Source organism: Carica papaya, chromosome 9 (assembly GCF_054855325.1).
Source record: "Carica papaya isolate Zhongbai chromosome 9, ASM5485532v1, whole genome shotgun sequence".
Taxonomy (NCBI): Eukaryota; Viridiplantae; Streptophyta; class Magnoliopsida; order Brassicales; family Caricaceae; genus Carica; species Carica papaya.
The window spans coordinates 3,334,007-3,353,826 of record NC_142317.1 but is presented as its reverse complement, the minus strand read 5'-3'; the positions used below and the strand labels follow the sequence as shown (position 1 = coordinate 3,353,826).

Sequence of the window (19,820 nt, the reverse complement as noted above, 5' to 3'; positions counted from 1 at the left end):
TATCTTAATTTAATACTAGACTTTGAAAATAATATTATTTTTTCGTACAAGGAGAGATATTTTTAATTTTTAAAATTCTATTTAAATTAGAGATTGATAAAACATAAATAATAATTTTTTTTTTGCAACATGGAGATTGACAGATTAAAAAAAAGAACCATCAATTAGGAAACACCATTGCAATAGAGCATCAAATGTCTGTAATGAAATTTAGCATATATCACAAGACAATAGAGTAGAAAGAAAATGATAAATTATTTAATTAATTTTAAATATTTTTTATTATAATTGAATTTTTAATATTTTGATTTATTTTAAATATCTATTTTATAATTTTTAGTAAAAAATTAAAATTATAACATCATGTTTGAATTTTTTTTTAAATATTGAAACTAATTTAAATAATTAATTAAATTAATAAAAATATTATTGCAATTTTTTATATTAAATTATTAATCTAATTAATTAATTAAAATTATTTTTCAGATATATTTATCAAGTGGTTCAAATATAATATATTTTTTTGTTAAAAAAATGACAATATATCTGAAACTAAGAAAATTGAAAAAAAAAAAAAACTAAAAAAATATTAAAGCTAAATTATAAAAATGCTAAGAGAATTGATTTAATAATTTACAAAAAATAAAAATAATAAAAAGCTCTCAAAACTGTCACCACCAACGGGTGCGGAGAAAATCTGAGAGTTCAGTTCATAAATAGTCTCTACAGAGGGAACGTTACTCTTGGTTCCCTCCTCCTCGTTTTCTTTGTCAATATCTCATAATAAAAGGACGAAACCCCTATTCTCCTCCTCCATCATCAATTATCTCTTTCATTCTTCTCTCTCGTTTGACGCTCGACAGTGACGTCGCCGTGAAGAAGCGGAGCAGACTAGGTTCAGGTATGCTTTTGAACTCTGATCGAACCGGAAAGTTCAATTATGTTTCGTTGCTTAGAAAATGTGGTAAATTGAATTGAAGTTCCTGATTGGACTATTATTGTTTTAATTGGGTGATTTCAGTGTAGTGCTTCTACTTGTTTTTACCGCAGGTGAGTTGTGAACCCAGACTTGAACTATCGGTATCATTTTCGATTGGCGCTACTCTCCTATTTCGTTCTTTACGGGGTACGAAAGAGAAGGGTTCATCTATTGTTTACTTCCTTATCAGAAGATAGCTATAGAGTATGAAGTTGGTTTAGTTGTTAATGGTGCATTAGTTTTCGTTGTTCCGGATGATTTCGTTTTCCTGGTTGTGGATGTTTCGCGAGAAACAGCTTCATGTTAGTTGCTTCCAATTTCGGTGATTGTTTCTTAGCTCACTTGCTAAACATACCTGGGAGCCGAACTTTTGATCGGGAAATTCTTATTTAAGTTGTGAACATGTTGAGCGAGTTCTTCTTCCCCCGCCCATTTTTCAAAAGTAAAAAAATCTAGGGCCTAATATGCTGATAATCTGATTTAACATTTGATTTACTTGTAGTTGTAACGAGGCAAGTGAAACTTTTGCAGCATTAGTTAGTGGAGAAGTATACCGGTGTTAAGATTTTTTCCATTAGTCGGGCGGTATACCCTTCTCCTGTTAATAGAATTTGCATAAAATACTATTTAAGTGCAGGATCTAGTTAAACCTTGGTTGAAAGGTAATTTCTTCTTCTTCATTTCTCCACGTTCTTGCTTTCTGTCAGAAGGTGGAAGGTGCATCTTTTAAAGTGGATCAAATTGGATCCTTTGGAATGGTTTATCACCAATAGAGATGGGAGTTAGATAACTGTTGGCTTTTGGGAAGGTTTATGATGAGCAGCACCAGTAGTCATCTGGTCATTTCTTCAATCCAGGCATGGTCTCCCTTGGCCATATAATTGTTTTTTCCTTCCCAACTGTTTTCTGTTAAATAGGACATGTTTAATTACCAACTGATTCAAGGGATTTTTGTGTACTCTTCTGGGGTATCTTTTGAAATGGATCAAATTGGATCCTTTTGAATGGTTTACACTAATAGGGATGGAGTTAGATAGCTGTTGTCTTCTGGGAATGTTTACGATGAACATAACTAATCTGGTCATTTCTTCAATCCAGGCACCTCCTCCCTTGGCCATCTAATTACTTTTTCCTTCCAAACTGTTTTCTGTTAAATAGTACACATGTTATATACAAAATTTCTGGATGCAAGTTTTTTCAGTTGAAATCTACTGCTTGGGTTGTTGGGGATTGTGAGATTCTTGTTAGCTTAACATCACAGTTCTTAATGAAGAAAACATGATTGACCTCATAGCATTAGACCATTGCTTATTCTTTGTTTCTTAAAACCTTATGTGAGCCAACACCATAAACAAAAAGCTGAAAGACATCCAATTCAGATATGGTTAGGCAGTGGTATATCTTACTTTTTCTTCAGTTATTTGTTTTTACGATACCCCTCTAGGGTTAGATTTTCAATTGACTTATTTTGTGCTATATGTATTGGTAAATAATCAATTTTTTCCCATAATGAACTTCATAATCCAATCTAATTTGTAGGATGTTGCTGTCATCTCGAAATCCCCTGGGTTCAAATACCAGTTAATAGATGTATAAATTAGAGAGAGATTTATTTTTATTTAGCAAAGAGTTGATGGAGCCCTTTTTTTTCCGAAAGACAGATGTTTTTGCGATTCTTTTATCTGTAAGGGTGCTGAATACCATGCAAGCCATTAACTGTGCATGCAGATGTCTTGGATTGGAGTGGGAATTTGTGACATCTGTCGGCTTGAATTGGAGATCCATAAGATCTGTTGGCTTGGGGTGGGGCCTTATAACCTCTTTGGCTTGAGGTGGGGCCTTGTCGATTCTACTGCATTTGGTTAAACATTTATGATGGAGATCAAGGAAAAATAATGGCTGAATTTTTAATAGCAAGAATCTTGTTTTCCGTCGCATCCAATAGGAGAATAGAATGTGATTGTCTATGCTTTGTCTCCTTTCACACTTAAATGCCTAACTTCTTCTTGTGGAGCATGAATTATTAATTAATTATTCTCGATTCTTAAATTTTTTAAAAGAAGGTCGGATGCCTAAGTTGAATATCAACCCTTATGAGAAAGGCAGGACTCAAAATCTTTTACAGTATTAACTCTCTTACAATATATTTTTCTTTCTTAAAGAATTTTCTTTATGTTAAGTGGGTCCGGAGGCTTCCAACTGTTTTTGGCTTCTCTCCTTTTTAATAACAATTGGGTTTGTATTGTTCTAACTTCTAAGCACCCAATATTTGATATTTTCATTATTGACTGCAGAAGTTGATCTTTTTATGGAGAGTTCTGATGATGAGAGAGATGGAGCTTATGGAAGCTATATACCAAAGGAACTGGCTCATAATGTAGCATCTAATGGTACAAAATTCGTAGATGAAGTGCTTAATGGTCAAAATGAACGTTGTTTTGAAAATTTTCGCATGGACAAGCCAGTATTCTACAAGTTGTGTGATCTTCTACAAGGCAAAGGCTTGCTACGTCATACAAATCGAATCAAAATTGAGGAGCAAATAGCCATATTCTTGTTCATAATTGGTCATAACCTGCGGACTCGAGCTGTCCAAGAGTTGTTTAAATATTCGGGAGAAACAATTAGTCGCCACTTCAACAATGTCTTAAATGCAATTGTGGCGATTTCCTTAGACTTCTTCCAGCCACCGGGACCTGTGATTCCGCCAGAAATCTTAGAAGATCCTCGATTTTTTCCATACTTTAGGGTATTCTTGTAGTTTAGTTCCGCTAACTTTTAGGTGACTTTTTCTTTTCTTTTATTCTCTTTTCTCAAGTTTTCTGATTTCTTTTGTTTGATTATTCTCTACTAGGACTGTGTTGGAGCTGTTGATGGTATACACATTCCAGTGATGGTGGGCGTGGATGAGCAAGGACCTTTCCGTAACAAGAATGGGTTACTCTCACAAAATGTCCTGGCAGCATGCTCATTCGATCTCAAGTTCCATTATGTTCTAGCAGGCTGGGAAGGCTCAGCATCGGATCTGCAAGTTTTAAATTCTGCGATTACTAGGCGTAACAGAATGCCAGTCCCTGAAGGTACTTTGCACCTTGTATGGCATTACTTGCTAAGAAGCTGTTTGTTCATAAAAATTCTTTGTACCAAGAAATGGGATCTTAGTCATTGCTTTCAAGTCCTTGATCTCATTATCTGGTGAATTTCCTACATTGCAGGAAAATACTACCTTGTGGATGACAACTTTGCAAATATGCCGAGTTTCATTGCTCCATATCAAGGTGTCCCATATTGCTCGCAAGAATTCCCCAGTGGTTTTCAGCCACAAGATTCCAGGGAGCTATTTAATCAGCGGCATTCATTGTTACATAAAACCACTGATCGTATATTTGGGGCTTTAAAGGAACGATTCCCTATTTTAATGTCAGCTCCTCCATACCCCTTACAGACACAGGTGAAATTGGTTGTTGCAACATGTGCCATTCACAATTTTATCCGAAAGGAGAATCCAGATGATTTACTCTTTCGAACATATGAACAAGAAACTGCACTAGAGATGGAAGAGTCGTTGCATCCATTGGAAGCAGAGCAGTCAATGATGCACACCGAGGCACAGGGAGTAAATATGGCCTATGAGGAAGAGCAGCTACTGCATAGTTTGCAGTTGCGTGATGATATTGCTTCTGAAATGTGGGATGATTATATACGTGATTTTTCAACCATGTAGATGGATTATCTGTGGTATCAGTTTCAGGTTAGGTTTGAAAAACTTTTTCAAGATCAGTAACTTTGTAAAGGTTTTCCATGGTCTTGATTAGACAATGTATATTGGCAGTCCAACTTTAGAAAGAAATATATTCTCTTAGTTTATATTTATGGTCACGGCTTTCAGCAATGTTTTATAAGCAATTGTTTGTAGTCAGAGAAATATATACCTGCTCTCATGCTTTTAGCTCAATTCTCTTGAGCGGTAGAATCACAGGATGCCAGCTCATGATCAAGTATGGAAAACACTGGAAGAGGCAGGATCCTAATTGCAAACTGCTCTAAGAGGTTGGGTTAATAACTCAGTACTTTACAATATGGTGATGTGTTTATTTTCACGTATTGCTTGATCCTCGGATTGGTTTACCTTTTTTTCCCCTCAGATTGGAAGTTGCATTGTCTTCTTGAAGAGATTGAAGGAGCAATAATAATATACATTGGTGCGATATGTAGTGCGGTGATACTGGTTATGAAATTAGTGGAGTGTCTCTGTCTCCCTCATCTTTCAATCTGTCAATTGGTTTGCTGACTGTTGGATACTTGGAGCAGAGATTGATTTTGAAACTCATAAGATTGTATTGCACACAGCAAAACTTGCCACTGTTGCATCTGATAAAAAAGGAGACAATTCTATTGCCGGGCTATACATGGTACGTTTGCGTTTTTACAATTCAATTGTTTTGATCAAATATGTACTGTTTCAGAAGCGACTGAATCATTCCTCGTACCTTTTTTTCTGATCAGTTGAACAGTTTATGTTTATTGATGAAGATGGCTTAGTTTATAAGTTTTTGAGGGTTCGGTTTAACTTTTTCATAATTTCTAACTTAATAATTCTCATAATATATAATTAGAATATAATTTATAGAGTTGGTATTACTACCATCATTTTATATTACTATCTTTTTATGGTGGTGAGAATTTGACTCTTACTTAAAACTTGGAAATCAAAAATTTCACTATCAACAGATTAAGATTACGCAACAGCAACGAAATAAATTATGTTTTTTTAGCAGTTTAAGATATTTTTGAGTTAGTTTTTGCACCGGAATGGAATGAACTCATTTTCCGAATCGATGAAAAACATATCATTCATTGTTGGGTAAAATAATTCCTCCCAAGTAAAGGAATCACAAAAATAAGAGATTCCTAAAGTAAAACCTATCATTCATCCGATTGAATGACATTAAAAATTATAAAGCAAAAACATAAGTTCCTAACACTAAATCTTTTGAAAAACCTTTAATGAAAAATTAAAGACTCCTTTCACCATTTACAGTATTGCTTTTGATCAAAACGTCTGAAATCAAAATAAATATTACACTTGTATAAATTCTAATTACTTGTACCATTTTTTTTCACTTTGAGGTTCTCATTTGACTAACATTCAATAGCTTAATAGAAGTCAAGTATAAAAACCAAAATAGAAGTCAAGCATCAAACACTTTTTCTACTTCAATTGCTATGAGCTTAATACGACTATTAAGCTCTATGCACTAAAATACTAGAAACTCTTAACTCAATTCAAACACGGTGTTTGAATTGTAATTTGTTTACTTTCCTGGTTAAAGATGCTTAAATTGTTTGGATAAACGTAGAAAATGACTTGTCTGTCAGAGCTTTTAACCCAAGATAAGAAACTCTGAATGACCAGTCTTTTTTGAAAGCTTTAAGCCAACAGCTCCCAACCACTTAGACTATTTGCCTTTTACCACTATACTCCTTATAAAAATAATAATTATGATCCTATCATTCTTTCTCTCTGTAGTAATTTTAATTGTTTTCCATTAAAAAATTAAGTAAACTTCATTAGAAAATTAAACTTTTTTTGAAGTTTTCTTGACGTCAAATACACGTTAAATAATTTTAAGAACATTATTATGAAAACATATGAGCCATAAACTTGTTGATATTTTTCTAAATAAACAAAAATTAAATTTGTCATTCAAAAACATTAAAAATAACCCACCACGGGTTCAACTCTGCTTTGCCCACCAGGCTTAATAAACTGGGTTTCAGCTATATTTTTGTATTAATTTTCAATATAATTTATATAATATTTCTTGCCATGCCATGCCATGTATGCCCTCTACAATAAAACATCATTATATATGTGTGTGTGTGTGTGTGTGTATATATATATATATATTTACCCTCTACACGTTAAAAATCTCACTCATTTGACCTCAGATGAAACCGTAACGTCAGTATTTTAATTTCACTGTTGAAAGTACAGTTTGTTTCTTAACAAAAAGAAGAAAAAACTATTAAATCCTTTTGTTTTTTTGTAGTACCTTTTTGGGAAAAAAATTAATATGTATATTCACATGAGAGTGATGACTTCACTCCTTGAGTATATTAAATTATTAGATTCAAAAATTTGTGAACTTTGAATTCATGACAAAATTTACAATGAAGATTTAAATGGATATGGATATGGATATGGATATTATATAATCCAGACAGATCCCTTGCAAAGAAAAAGAAAACAAAATAAACAGCTTCTTTTTTTCAAAAAAGCTTTTAAATTGCACATTCAATGGACAATTGAGCCTGAAAAAGCTAAAGAAAAAGAAGAGAGACACACAGCACACAGCATCAACCATTAATCATTCCAAACACAATCCTCAGAGGAAACCATCACCATCTCCCTCCCCTGCCATTCAATCAAACCCTTCTTTTTCAGTAATGAGGCACTAGTAACTGATGAATCCCATTTTTATATTCTCTCTCCTCCTCTCTCTCTTCCCCTTAAATAGAAAGAGTCAGGGAGTTGAATTGGTTCGGCTAAGGATTCAATAAAAATGCTAGATCCAGTCAACGATTTGCTCCCTCCACCCTCTTCCCCTACCATCTCATCCGTTTCTTCTTCCGATCTTGACACTGAGGTTAGTAATCAAACGTGTTCTTCTTCAAGTATTTTTCAAATTTTTCTTCAAATTGCTGCTTTTTCCGGACACCCATTTGGTGTGTCCTTTCAAAATTTATTTATTTTCATTGGGTCGATGCTGGGTGGCAGTCGACAGGGTCATTCTTCCATGATCGAAGCACGACATTGGGAACCCTAATGGGTGTGAGCTTCCCCGCCATTACATTCAGGGCCAACTCGCAGCAAAACCGCGACGCCCGCGCCTCCCCTGCCGTCTCCGTCTCCCGCGTTAAGCCCAACAGCAGGAAGAAAAGGGGCCTGGCGGCTAATACGGCTGCAGCGGCAGCTGTGGCGGAGCGGCGACGGAGAAAGTGGTGGCGGCTCTGCAGGGATGGGGGAGACGGGAAGCCAGCTTCGCTCGGAGAGTATCTGGAAGTGGAGCGGAGGTTCGGGGACGGGGCATTGTTCGGAGCTGCGGCGGAGCTGGAGAGCGTCATGGTGAGCCAGCAGCGATCCAGTGACGGACGCGTTTTGTTCGCCGACGGAAGAGTCCTGCCTCCGGCCGTCGCTGACGTGGAGGAAGATAACTCCACAGCTGGGGCGCTCTGTCGGTTCCCGGTTTCTCTCGGCAGGATCTGCAGTGGGTGCGTAGGTTAAAATTCAGGTGCCTTCATTTAATTTTCTATTTTATTTTTACATAATAATCTATTAATTCCTTAATTATCTATTGGCTGGTAATTAATTAATTTTAAATTAATTTATTTGTCAATTAGTAATATAGTTTTGGTATTATGTATTTAAAAGAAGCCTGGTTCTGTCCTATTGTGATTGATTGTCTTCTTCTATGTCGAGTTGCTTTCTGATCCTCTCAAATTTGATTATTGGTATCTAAAAATATTTCCTTTTAATGGTATTGTATTATAAGAATAATATAATTACTTTCCTACATTTGCAATAATATATATAATCATAACTATGATTCTGGCATTTACATACACTATATTTCATTTTCTTTTACCCTTCAACATAATTTGAACCCTTGAGTTTTGTACCATTTTTGGAGCAATTCCCCATAAAAAATTTCTAAATCTTGACTTAGTTTAAGCAGAAGGGATGTAATATTTTTTTAAAATTTAATATGGTTTTTTTTTTTTTTTATTAAAGTATAGTTTTTGAACCCAATTTAATTACTCCAATTAGAAAATTTATCCTTTACAAAATCTTCTTTTTTTTTTCCAAAAGGGTTTAATCGTTATCTTACTTAATTAAATGTTATAAATTAGATACCGACAATTTACAATACACCCGCAAAATAAATTAATTTATACATAATACAACATATTTCACAGTGCATGTAAGTTAATATTATCAAACATGTAAACTGATGAATGGTTATGGAGGACCCATAAAGGGATTGGGACAAGGGGAATATATAAAGGCATCAGATCCGCCAAAAATGCTGGCTTTATATTATGAATTACTCGGCCTTTCTTTATATATGCATTGAGACATCTACGTATCACCCATTAACATGTAATTTGAAAAGAGAATAGTTATAATTATTATTAAATACAATTCATTTATGATCCTAAACTATATAACAACTATTCGATTATAGAAATCCCAGAAAACCCTTTTTATAATTGCCTAGTAAAATGATAATGGTCATGGAAATCTGCCAAGTTACCAGATCAGATCATGGAGACATACAAATTCACAGCAGCACTAATTAATCTGAATTAATCAAGCAGAGAAAATTATGTAAGTAACCTCCAGCTCCCACTCTATCACTTACAATAATAATAATAATAACAAATTTAAGAAAGAAGAGAAAAACTCTGTTGCTTTGATCTGATTAATGCCTACATGGAGTTTCAACAATGGTTTCCAACGCAGGTTTCCACGATCTTTGCTTGGAAAATCTTTCAAGATTTTCACCACTTCCTGAACCATAATTCTTATTATCATCATCCTCATGATGATCGGAAGTCTTGGGCTCCGACGGGAAAATACAGAACTCAGAAAGAACTGGAAAAATCTTCCCAAAATTATTTGAGTACTGACCCGTGGTTGCCTGTTTCAGAGCCTTTGTAGATTTACAACTGAGTGAACTCAGTTCCTCGTGAGTCAGCACCGAGTAGAGAAGCTCCATGGGAAGAAGAAAATAGAGCTGTCTCCTTTCCAGCTCCTCCTCTGCTGATAACCCATGAATCCTCTGCCCTACTTTCAAACTACTCGAATCACACACAAACTCTCCTGGGTTTTCCACCATCACTTCCCCTGCTTTAACTGGTTTTGTGTAGATTTGCAGAGTTCCGCCATTAAAGGGCAAGACTTTGATCACTCCATTTGAGATTATTGAAGGAGCACAAGATGCTACATTACCCATTATTTCAAGAGACGCAGAGACGGAGACGATGAGAGATAAAATCAAGGTGTTGTTTGTATAGGTTTAGTATTTCTGGTCTCTGAACATATGTATACATGTATATATTGGTGTTTGTGGATGAAAGTGAGGAAGGAAAGGGTTAGGGGAGATATGGGAAGGGTGATGTGCTGATGAATTTATTCATGGGTGTTGGTAGATGGGACTCAGAGAAAGAGAGGGGTCCATTGTCGTCTGTTTCTCAATATTCAACAATACCACCACTGCTGTATACCGGACACGTTGGTGCATGCATTTTCCATGCACCCTGAAATGTGGTAATTAATGGAGATCTACAAGGAGGTTGGTTATAATTTAATTTTTAATTTAAAAAATAAAAAAGAAAAATTAGATGTTTAGAAAAGAGACAAAAATTATAACGATAATATTAAGTTTTAAAGATTAATTTAATAATTTTTTATTTTTTAATTTATTAATAAAAATATTAAAATAATAAATTTTTAACAAGATATTGTTACTGCCTCTCTCGTTTTATGAAAATTTATAAAAATTTAATTTAAACTGGTTATTTCTATATCTATTTAATACATATGAATTGTATCATAATTAATAGGCATCACTTAATTAACAGAATATACGTGATTATAGTTTTTTAAAAAAAAAATTAAAAGAGTAAAGTAGGAGGATTATATTAATTAACTCAGGTTGCACGAAAAATGAAAGGGTATTGAGGGTGAGAATAACATTTCTAATGCAATTAGTATTAAAAAAATGGGGTTTAGTCCTTTATTAAATGTTTAAATATGTTAATTAAGGAAAAGGGGAGCACATGGTGAGGGATGGAGGGAGAGAGTTGGGAATGTATCAGACCTCACAAAACGACACCACCAGACTAATGATTGGAGATGGTAACAAGCTATTCTCCTCCATATTATTCCCATTAGCTGGTCACCTAACTCCATATGTAATACAATCTTTACACACACACACATATATATATATATATATTAATCAATTAATTAATTATCTGTATGAATACACAGCAGGAAACAGAAATATATATGCATTCATGGGTATTCATATATATATATATATATATCTCTCTCTCTCTCTCTCTCTCTGTGTATATATATATATTTGTTTATTATAGTCGATACCAACCAAGATTATGATCTATTTATATGCAATACATTAAGTTTGATTTGGTTCAGATTTTAAATTTCACACAATACGAATTTGAAATATAATGTGAATAAGATAATTTTTTTTTTTAATCATTCTAATTCAAAGTCATTAATACAAATTTATTTTAATCAAAGTCGTTTTCAACAGACAATTCTCAACTTAGTACTGAAAAGAAAATTAAAAGAAGAAGAGCAGCAAAAAAACAAATTTAGAACTGTGCTTGGTGGGTGGGTATAATTAATTAAGTTTAGGTTTGGGTTAATTGACTAATGAAGCTTTAGTCATAACTGCTGTATGACAAATTTCATAAGAAATTTTTGGTGTTTAGTCGTTTGATTTGTGATTTTCCTAAATTCGAGTTGAATTGTATATTTTTATGTATTAGTATTATAATATTGTGTTATAACTAATGTTTATACGTAATATAATTAATATAATATACGAAAAAATTCAATGATGTTATTTTAGTTTCTACGATCTTTAACAATTTTTTATTTAATTCTTACGAACAATAGTAATCGAAAAATAAAATTTCAAATACACAACAAAAATTATTGGATCATTAACCCAATTAAAGAAATCAAACTGGTAATCCAAAAAAGATTGGTATAACATTAAAGAAAAAAAAGAAAAAGGGAGAATATTAGGAATTGCTTGAGCATAAAGAATATGTAAGTAGGGTTTCCCCAAATGATTGGGTCTGTTTGGGTTTTGTGTTAGTCTTAAAGTGCAGAAGACTGTTGGTTTAATTAAATTAGAAGCTTGTTTGGTTGTTGGAGTAGTTTTATCATCAAAACTTAATCCAGGGATTAAAGTTAGCTGGCAAGCAAACACTTCAAAGTTGATTCCCCTCCAACTAACATCCAATCTTTCTGCCTCTCCTAAATATATACAATATATTAAAATTAAAAATTTTAATTTTTGAAAATGAATTTTTTTTTTGTAATTTTACAATTAAATATATAAATAAATCATATTATAAATTAGGACAAATTATTAAGTCCTTGAAATTTTGGACCTAAGTAGATATCTTATTGTAAAAAATAATCAACATTACAAGTTGGTCTACTAAATTAATTACACATGTTAAAATTATTATTAAAGTACATATTTTTTTCAACAAAATGTACAATAAATTTTTTTAGTACGATATGATATATATGAATTTTGTATTAAGTAAGTATTGAAATTGAAATTTTTAATTTGAACGAGAATATAGATAAATTATTTGTTAAATTAGTAATTATTTACCAACAACTGATTTTTTTTTTAAAAAAATAATTAAATAATCCATGTTTTATTAGTAAAATAACTGTAATAATTATAAATTGGAAATTTTAAAATGTCACGCGCACCGCACGTGGAAGTAGAAAAGCCTCTTGGCCGATGATTATTGGCTTTTTGTACTCCAGAGAACGCGCCTCAGCGTCAGCCACTCGCTGCTACCGGATAACCCATTCCAGTTCCAGGTACCGCTACCGGGAATTTCTTCCGCTTTTTGGTTCAAATTATACTTGAATTTCAATATGATTCGACTTAATTGATATTGGTTTGATTGGATTTCTTGTTCTCTTCCACTTAATTGAATGATTTTTTCTGTAATTTTCACCAATTTAACAGAACAGTCGACATGGCCTCCCTCCATCAGGGAAATCTATGTTGCAGTACGTTATGCAAAAATGGAGTGGTGGGTATTCCTGCTATTCCATTCTTCCAAATGGGTTCGGAAGCTATGAGTGCTTTCTGGAAAGGTAAATGTTTTTCTTTGTTTTTTCTTTTTTCTTTTAATTTTTCCAAATTATGTGTTAGACTATTTTAGATTAACTGAATAATATTATTTATTTTTTCCTCGAATGAATTTTTTGAGAAGTTCACTTTGCAAATGAATTATTGTCATGGAAGTAAACCAGCAAATGGTTTTTTATATTGGTCTGTCTGGTTTTTCTATACTAGCAATTTCCAATAATATTATTCTATTATTTTATTGAATTAGAGGAATTTTTTTTCTTTTCTAGAGCTTTTTTATGCTCAAATTTAAACTTTCTTGTTCTGACATTCAGGTTTTGGGTTTGATTATTCTTTTACTTAATTGCTTAGGGAGAGTCATTTCACAAAACATGTATAGGAAGGAATCACTTACTTTTCTTAGAAGAGGATTCAACAGGCAAAAGAAAGTGATCTTCATTATTCCAAGATGTAGCAATTCATCAAACTCGAGTGGCAGTGAAGAGAATGCCTCTGATGAAACCAAGGCATGTATCACATAAACTGTAACTTCCCGGTAGCTTGTTTGTTTTATCAGCATTACATGAAGGTTTTTTGGATTTATTTACATTGAATTTTTTAATGTTTTTTAATTATTATTATTATTTCTTTGTTTTTTAGCATTGTAAAACTGAATCTTTTACAGATTCTATTATCTCCTACACCTTTATCACCTGAACTAAAGGATAAGTGCACAATTCATTTAAATTTTTTAAATGTGTGATTTGTTGCATATTCTGGTTAAATGAGTTATGTTCTTGGTTGATAGCCAAATAGGTTTTTGATAATGTCAATAATAGGGGAGGCTGTAAGCCACATCATACCACTCTCGTTGAAGAAAATATCTCTCTAGATTTTATTCCAAAGAGTGACTCAAGAGCTGACTAGTTAGGGAAAATGTTATGGATGGAATCTTGAGATGGGTTTTTACTTGTTTTATTCTTGTCCTCATGAAAACATTGGCTGAAGTCCTAAATGTTATTCCTCAATTGAAGTTGTCCTCTTGGTTCTTCTCTGTATCGACTCAAGTGCTAAGTCATCTCTTACTTTTCGCTCAGACACCTTTTGGATATTCAAGGAAGGATGTTTTACTGATAGGTCTTGGAGTTACAGTTCTTGGGGTTGGCTTGAAAAGTGGACTAGAGGTACCTTGATGTTCTTTTGTAAATATTTGTATGTTTCACATCCACTTTTGTAATTCTTCTTACATGTTCCTGGGGTGCAGTTTGCTGGAGTTGATCCTTTGCAAGCAGGGAATGTAGTTCAATTGGTAATGGTTTTGGGCCTCACAGTTGGGTGGATTTCTACATACATTTTTAGAGTCTCAAACAAGGGAATGACATATGCTCAACAACTACGTGATTATGAAAACAAAGTCATGGAGGTCTAGTATTCTTATATCTTTCTATTCACTTTTTTCTTTTGTTCCTTTTTTCCTCCCGCCATATTGCTGAGCGAAAGTTGGAGCTATTATGCACATGGTATTAGTTCTCGTTAACGCCAAGAAAGTGTATTTTGTTTTCCACTTTTTATTTTTTTTTCTAAATGTGTTGTCTTCCTGCTATAACTATAAAATGGTCAATCAGCAAGGATATAGTTGCCTTCTTTTGCATTTAATCTAATGGAAAATGGAGTTTGTGAAAGCTGGTTTAATGCCACAAACTGCATTCTTTTCTAAATTCTCTTTATGATATTTTCTTTTTAAATCAGTTCTCACTGTAATTTCTCTGCTTGGATCAATTTCATAATAGGTGAAAGTGGTCAAAAAAGATTTGAATTAAGAAAAAAAAGTAAAAGGCCGTGTCAGTAGTTGTTTTTGCACCAAAGGCCATGTCAGTAGTGCACTCTGCTTAACATGAATTCTTAACAAAAGCTGTGCATCTCCCTAGTGATATTGAAAAATGTGGTCAAAAGAGATCACTTTCACCCCCTAAAGACCCGATGGTGTGAAGTATAGGGCACTGTATGGTGGGATGATTCAAATAAGGAAAATATAAAAGGGACAATAGGGATAAAATTGATAATGAGATCCTGATCTTTTCTTAGCATTGAGTCTTATTTTTGTTTTCCTGATCTTTTTTTAGCTTGCGGTGGAGTTGTTTTAATTCCATTATTATTTGTTCTTTGAGACTAATGTGCTTAACTTCTGTTTTACAGAAGCGATTAGAGGGCTTAACAGAAGCGGAGCTAGAAGCATTGCTTGAACAGGTTGAAGAAGAGAAGAGAAGCATATCCAGTAGTGAGCAGGTTAACTGAAGTTCACTTTGACTTTATATTTGGTTAAAATTTCACATAGTAATTATAGCAAAATCTTTCTATGAATACAGTTCTATAAATTCCCACTTTAGTTGTATATATGCAGAGTAAGAAAATTCCAGTTTCCATTATTTCATTGTTCCAATTTTATTTTTTCTTTCCTTCACCGACCAAATAGACATGTACACAGAAAATGAATTAATAAAATATATAGTCACTCGATCTTCTGTCTTAGCAACCCAAGGACTTTCAGGATCACCTTCTCAGAGGTCCCAACAGCTGCCTGAGCTTTTCTTCCTTCTTCGCCTACTTTCCTTGCTGTACGCCTCAGTGCCACATCTTCCATTTTTTCAATAAGCTTTACCTGTATATTGTGTCCCTTCTTCAATCTCTTGACACCCCATCTCCGATTCCTTTCGCATGTCTTCAGCCCTGTCTTCTCCACAATCTCCACCTTTACTCTTTAGTCACTCAGCATGGGAATCCCTTGTTATGCTGCTTCTGTCACTGAGTTCCATCCAAACTGATTTAATAAATCCTCCAGTACCTGGATGTGCCAGAACCACTTCTTGGTTCACCACCCTTTCACCACCATATTTCTCAAAAAATTGGACACCTAGCCGTCTTTCAGATCCTCCCTCTTAGCCTTAAGGACCCACAGAAATCTATATCCACCTCTTTTTCACCCATTTGCCAGATATCTTATTTAATACTCGGAGGTAGCAGTTTTGCTTCTGAAGTTGAGCCACATATTATGCTGGTTAGTTGCCCAGCCATGGCAGGCAGTTGCTCTCATCCTTCTCAACCTCGTATAATTCCAAATGGCCCAATTGATGGTGACTTTCGACTCTCACATTGTTCAGAGCAGCTAGTGTGTCCAGCTCAAACCAGTTGAAGGTATTTATTAAAACTCCTTTAGCTCCTGCTAGAGCACTGGCATCGGAAACAATAGTTGGTGAGAAGATGGAATCGGAAACAATAGTAGTAGACAAGATAATTATGAAGTGTTTCTAAAGTACAAATCAGTTAGAAGACCTTGTAAATGACTAGTTAATTTCAAATTTTTATTAAAATCTATGAAAAAATTAAATTAAATAATCACATTGTATTCCAACTATCTTTGCTCCGGGAGCACCTTCAAATTTTTTTTTAAAACAACATAGTAGGGGATGCTAAGACCATAAGCAATTAGATTATGACCAGTAGCCACTACCAAGTGAGAAAAGATTATGCAAAAAGGTGGAGACAGAGAAGAAAGTAAAGGATGGAAAAGGTGGACAGAAGGGCTAATAGCATCGAATTAGAGATCAAATGGATACAATGTTTTTGTTGAAAGGGTAAGAAGTGATTACTTGGGGAAGAAAAAGATTCTTGATCTCTGGGTGCATTGAAAGGAAGTAGGATATGTATATGGACTCTTCCAATAGAACAGTTGGGTTTGCAGGGATCACCTTTAACAAACTGCAGTCGTGGGAGCAAGTTGAAGTAAAGTAATTGGCTGCCCATTTCTGCAGCTGAGAAGAGAGCTATATGAGGAGAAAGTGTAGGAGATCCTGTAGAGCTTGACATTGTTATTGGAGTTGGCTTCTGTTAAATCTATCTTCCTTCTTAAAGGTGGTCCGGGCACATGATCTGCTTTAAATTATTCCCTCTGCAGATTATTACTAATCCTTCTGGATGGTTAGTTAGTCACCAAATCCAGCTTATTTCTAAAGATCAATTTGCTGGATTTGCTCTTTTTTATTCTCTGTTTTTTGTTCCTTGTCTGCATGATATTAAACAAATATATATATATATATATATATATTTGTTTTTTAAGTTTTTTCATATTTTTTAAAGTAGAGTTTTCATTCTCAATTTATCATTTGTGCCTACATAACAACGTTAAAGATATATATTTAAATAATTAGCTAATTCAAAATATCAAAATTAAAAAACGAACAATTTTATAATTGTTAAAGACTAATTTATTTATCTGCTTAAATTTTTCAATATTTTGTAATAATAAATAATTTAAATAAAAAATACGAGTCAAAGTTGAAAACAAAATCTTTAAAAATTCTATCGTGATTAACTCTAAATGATTATGTGCTAATTTTAGAATATAAATTATAGGACATGTTGTTCTCTTTCATTATAAATTCAAGTACGCTTCCGATTCAAATTTAAATTTATTTAATTTGATACGAGCATGTTGGTTTTATTTAATTTAAGTTTTAGATCTATTTTATTCTTTATAAATTAAATCAATTATTATTATTTTAAATGGCGTAAATTGAATTTTATTTTTCTTCATACGGAAGAAAACTGACTTATACAAGTAATTCAAACTTGTGTAGAAGTAGACAACATTAAGAAAAAGTAATCCTTAACACGTAATGTTTTGGTCGTATCCATTAAGCTATTCATCTTTGCATCTAACATAAAAAAGTATTATTTACTTACAAAGGAAAATTTTGGACACATTTAAATCCTTCCTTTACATTGGAGTTCTCTATCTATTTTATTATATTAAAGATATACATATATATATATATATATCATATTTGTATTCTTAAAGTAAATTTTAAATATAAAAATAGAAGGAAAATAATTTAAATGCAAAGAAATTCTAGTAATTTGATGTGGGTGTTATCTCTTTCCCTTCATTAATAAGACAACTAGAATACTTTTAATTTTAAAAAAAAAATTACATATATATTTGTCAATATATAAATATATATGTACAATATTTAAATTTGAAAAATATGTTTTAACACAATATCATACTTTGTTCTTATCTTATAAATCTTCATTCTTATATTATTTTTTTAAACACAAAATTAATTTTGTGTATAATTAAAGTAATGCACTTTAAATTTAATTTTAGTTTTACTTTAACTTATAACTATATTATAAATTTAATTTTTTATCAATTCACTATTATTTTAAATAAAAATAGTTCATAACAAATTCAATAATCAACATGAGTATATAATATGTCGTATATTAATTAAAATCAGAAGCCATCTTAAACATCTTTCCACTCATGTCCATCGTAATTTCGAGAATTAATAATAATATTCATTGAATATATTAACTTCCTTAAGCAACTTTAATTTGGGTTAAAAACCAAGTTGCCATAATTTAATTTTTTTATTCACATATAATAATGAATAATCATAATGATATACACGATCCGGCACCAAGATTATGAATGAACTTACATTTTCGTATAATCATAATAAATTGTTATTTTTAATTAATAATTTTATTTTACATAATTATAAAATTATTAAATTAATAAATACGTATCATGTGATAATTATACCACCGCAAAATAATTAAAACGTGACGTTAACAGATAATTTTTCTTTTTTAATTTAAAAAAATTAATTTATATAATAAAAATTAAAACAATCATAAAATGATGTTTGGTTTAATTCGTACTTAGTTCTTGATTAATTCGGGAATATAATATCTTATATTAGTGTTTAACATGCATAATTAGACATTTGGTACTTTTGTTATGTTACTTTTTTATTTTAATTTTTTATAACAGAAAATTCAATGCTTAATTTTTCAATTATATGAATTTTTTCACACATAAGAATTTAAGATAATCTAATTGTAACTCAAAATTCAATAAATTATATATTTTTTAATTATATGTACATATTAAACTTAACATGGGAAATCGAATTATTAATTCGTCATGAAGTGAATGTCGATTGAATCAAGATGCAATGTAAATATTTATACTTTGTACATAAATATATTTTAATAATATTCAAATTGTTTGATGTTAGGTCTTCAATGCTAATAATAAATTTCAATAAATTATATAATTAACACATTATAATTTTTTTATATAAATATAGACACTAAGATGTAATTAATGATATGATGTTAAATTTAAATAGGAGTTTTTTCCCAAAAAAATATTAAATTAAATTTAAAATATTAATCAAAATATGCTAATTTGTTAGGCTATGCCGTAACACTAATGTCCAACTTTATATATAAATGTTAATCTATTATTGTAATTAATTATCATAAGTTATATTTTTTCGATTAATGTTATAAATAAAAATAATGATCTAAATATAATAAAAGAAAAATAGAAAAAAAAAAAAGAGAGCTTAAAATGATGAATGCTTAAAAGGAAGTTTGAGATTCATTGAAAGGATAATAGCTTTTGAAAATTTGACTATGATACATTAAACTTAATGATATATATATGTATCTCATATAATCTAAAAAGTTAATATTCATATACACGTATATAATATTTTTCATTCAATTTTTAAATCTAAAATAATAAAAAATATATTATTGATATTTATCAATTTTATTATTATATGAAGTATAGAACATGTATTCATAGATGAAGAGGCCTGTGGTCAAGACATTTAAAGAAATCATGCATCACCCTTATCCATATGCGTAATTATTCATTTTAATACATGAATCAATAAATTTTACTATAAGGTAACTTAATTATTCATCAACATATCAATAAAGATATAATGAATTTTAATTTTTCGTATATATTTATACATATATAACGATAAATAATTTAAAATAATATTAAACTAAAGTATTTATTTTGATATAATTTTTTAAAATATATAAAATAA

At 31.7% G+C, this 19,820-nt stretch overlaps 4 protein-coding genes and 1 long non-coding RNA gene across 11 annotated transcripts; 3 read left to right on the top strand and 2 right to left on the bottom strand.

Moving 5' to 3' along the window:
* The first annotated feature begins 671 nt into the window (after window positions 1–671).
* Window positions 672–5,567, top strand: LOC110823303 (nuclease). Of its 7 annotated transcripts, none has more exons than XR_015816440.1 (7): window positions 672–901; window positions 1,051–1,126; window positions 3,274–3,728; window positions 3,834–4,059; window positions 4,195–4,730; window positions 4,959–5,029; window positions 5,125–5,567. XR_015816440.1 is itself a non-coding variant. In XM_088211684.1 (6 exons), the coding sequence occupies exons 3-5, from the start codon at window positions 3,288–3,290 to the stop codon at window positions 4,701–4,703; spliced, it is 1,176 nt and encodes a 391-aa protein (XP_088067810.1). In that variant the 5' UTR covers window positions 672–901; window positions 1,051–1,126; window positions 3,274–3,287; the 3' UTR covers window positions 4,704–4,730; window positions 4,959–5,567. The 7 variants fall into 7 exon arrangements, 5 of the variants coding, with proteins under 5 accessions (XP_088067810.1, XP_088067809.1, XP_088067808.1 ...); XR_015816439.1 differs by having other exon boundaries at window positions 4,951–5,029; XM_088211684.1 differs by having other exon boundaries at window positions 4,959–5,567.
* A 1,635-nt stretch (window positions 5,568–7,202) lies between these two features.
* LOC110823334 (uncharacterized protein At3g17950) lies at window positions 7,203–8,556 on the top strand. The gene is made up of 2 exons (XM_022053693.2): window positions 7,203–7,629; window positions 7,761–8,556. Exons 1-2 carry the CDS (start codon window positions 7,546–7,548, stop codon window positions 8,265–8,267), a joined length of 591 nt encoding a protein of 196 aa, XP_021909385.1. The 5' UTR covers window positions 7,203–7,545; the 3' UTR covers window positions 8,268–8,556.
* A 767-nt stretch (window positions 8,557–9,323) lies between these two features.
* LOC110823452 (DUF4228 domain protein) lies at window positions 9,324–10,337 on the bottom strand. Its single transcript, XM_022053835.2, has one exon. The coding sequence runs from the start codon at window positions 9,997–9,999 to the stop codon at window positions 9,466–9,468; it is 534 nt and encodes a 177-aa protein (XP_021909527.1). The 5' UTR covers window positions 10,000–10,337; the 3' UTR covers window positions 9,324–9,465.
* Window positions 10,338–12,547: 2,210 nt separating this feature from the next.
* Window positions 12,548–15,332, top strand: LOC110823455 (uncharacterized). Its single transcript, XM_022053843.2, has 6 exons — window positions 12,548–12,650; window positions 12,802–12,932; window positions 13,279–13,433; window positions 14,004–14,090; window positions 14,171–14,329; window positions 15,103–15,332. The coding sequence occupies exons 1-6, from the start codon at window positions 12,568–12,570 to the stop codon at window positions 15,199–15,201; spliced, it is 714 nt and encodes a 237-aa protein (XP_021909535.2). The 5' UTR covers window positions 12,548–12,567; the 3' UTR covers window positions 15,202–15,332.
* A 283-nt stretch (window positions 15,333–15,615) lies between these two features.
* LOC148239735 (uncharacterized) lies at window positions 15,616–16,979 on the bottom strand. The gene is made up of 2 exons (XR_015816448.1): window positions 16,554–16,979; window positions 15,616–16,134 (listed from the first exon to the last, which is right to left on the bottom strand). It is a non-coding gene; the product is annotated as an uncharacterized LOC148239735 (long non-coding RNA).
* Window positions 16,980–19,820: the final 2,841 nt, after the last annotated feature.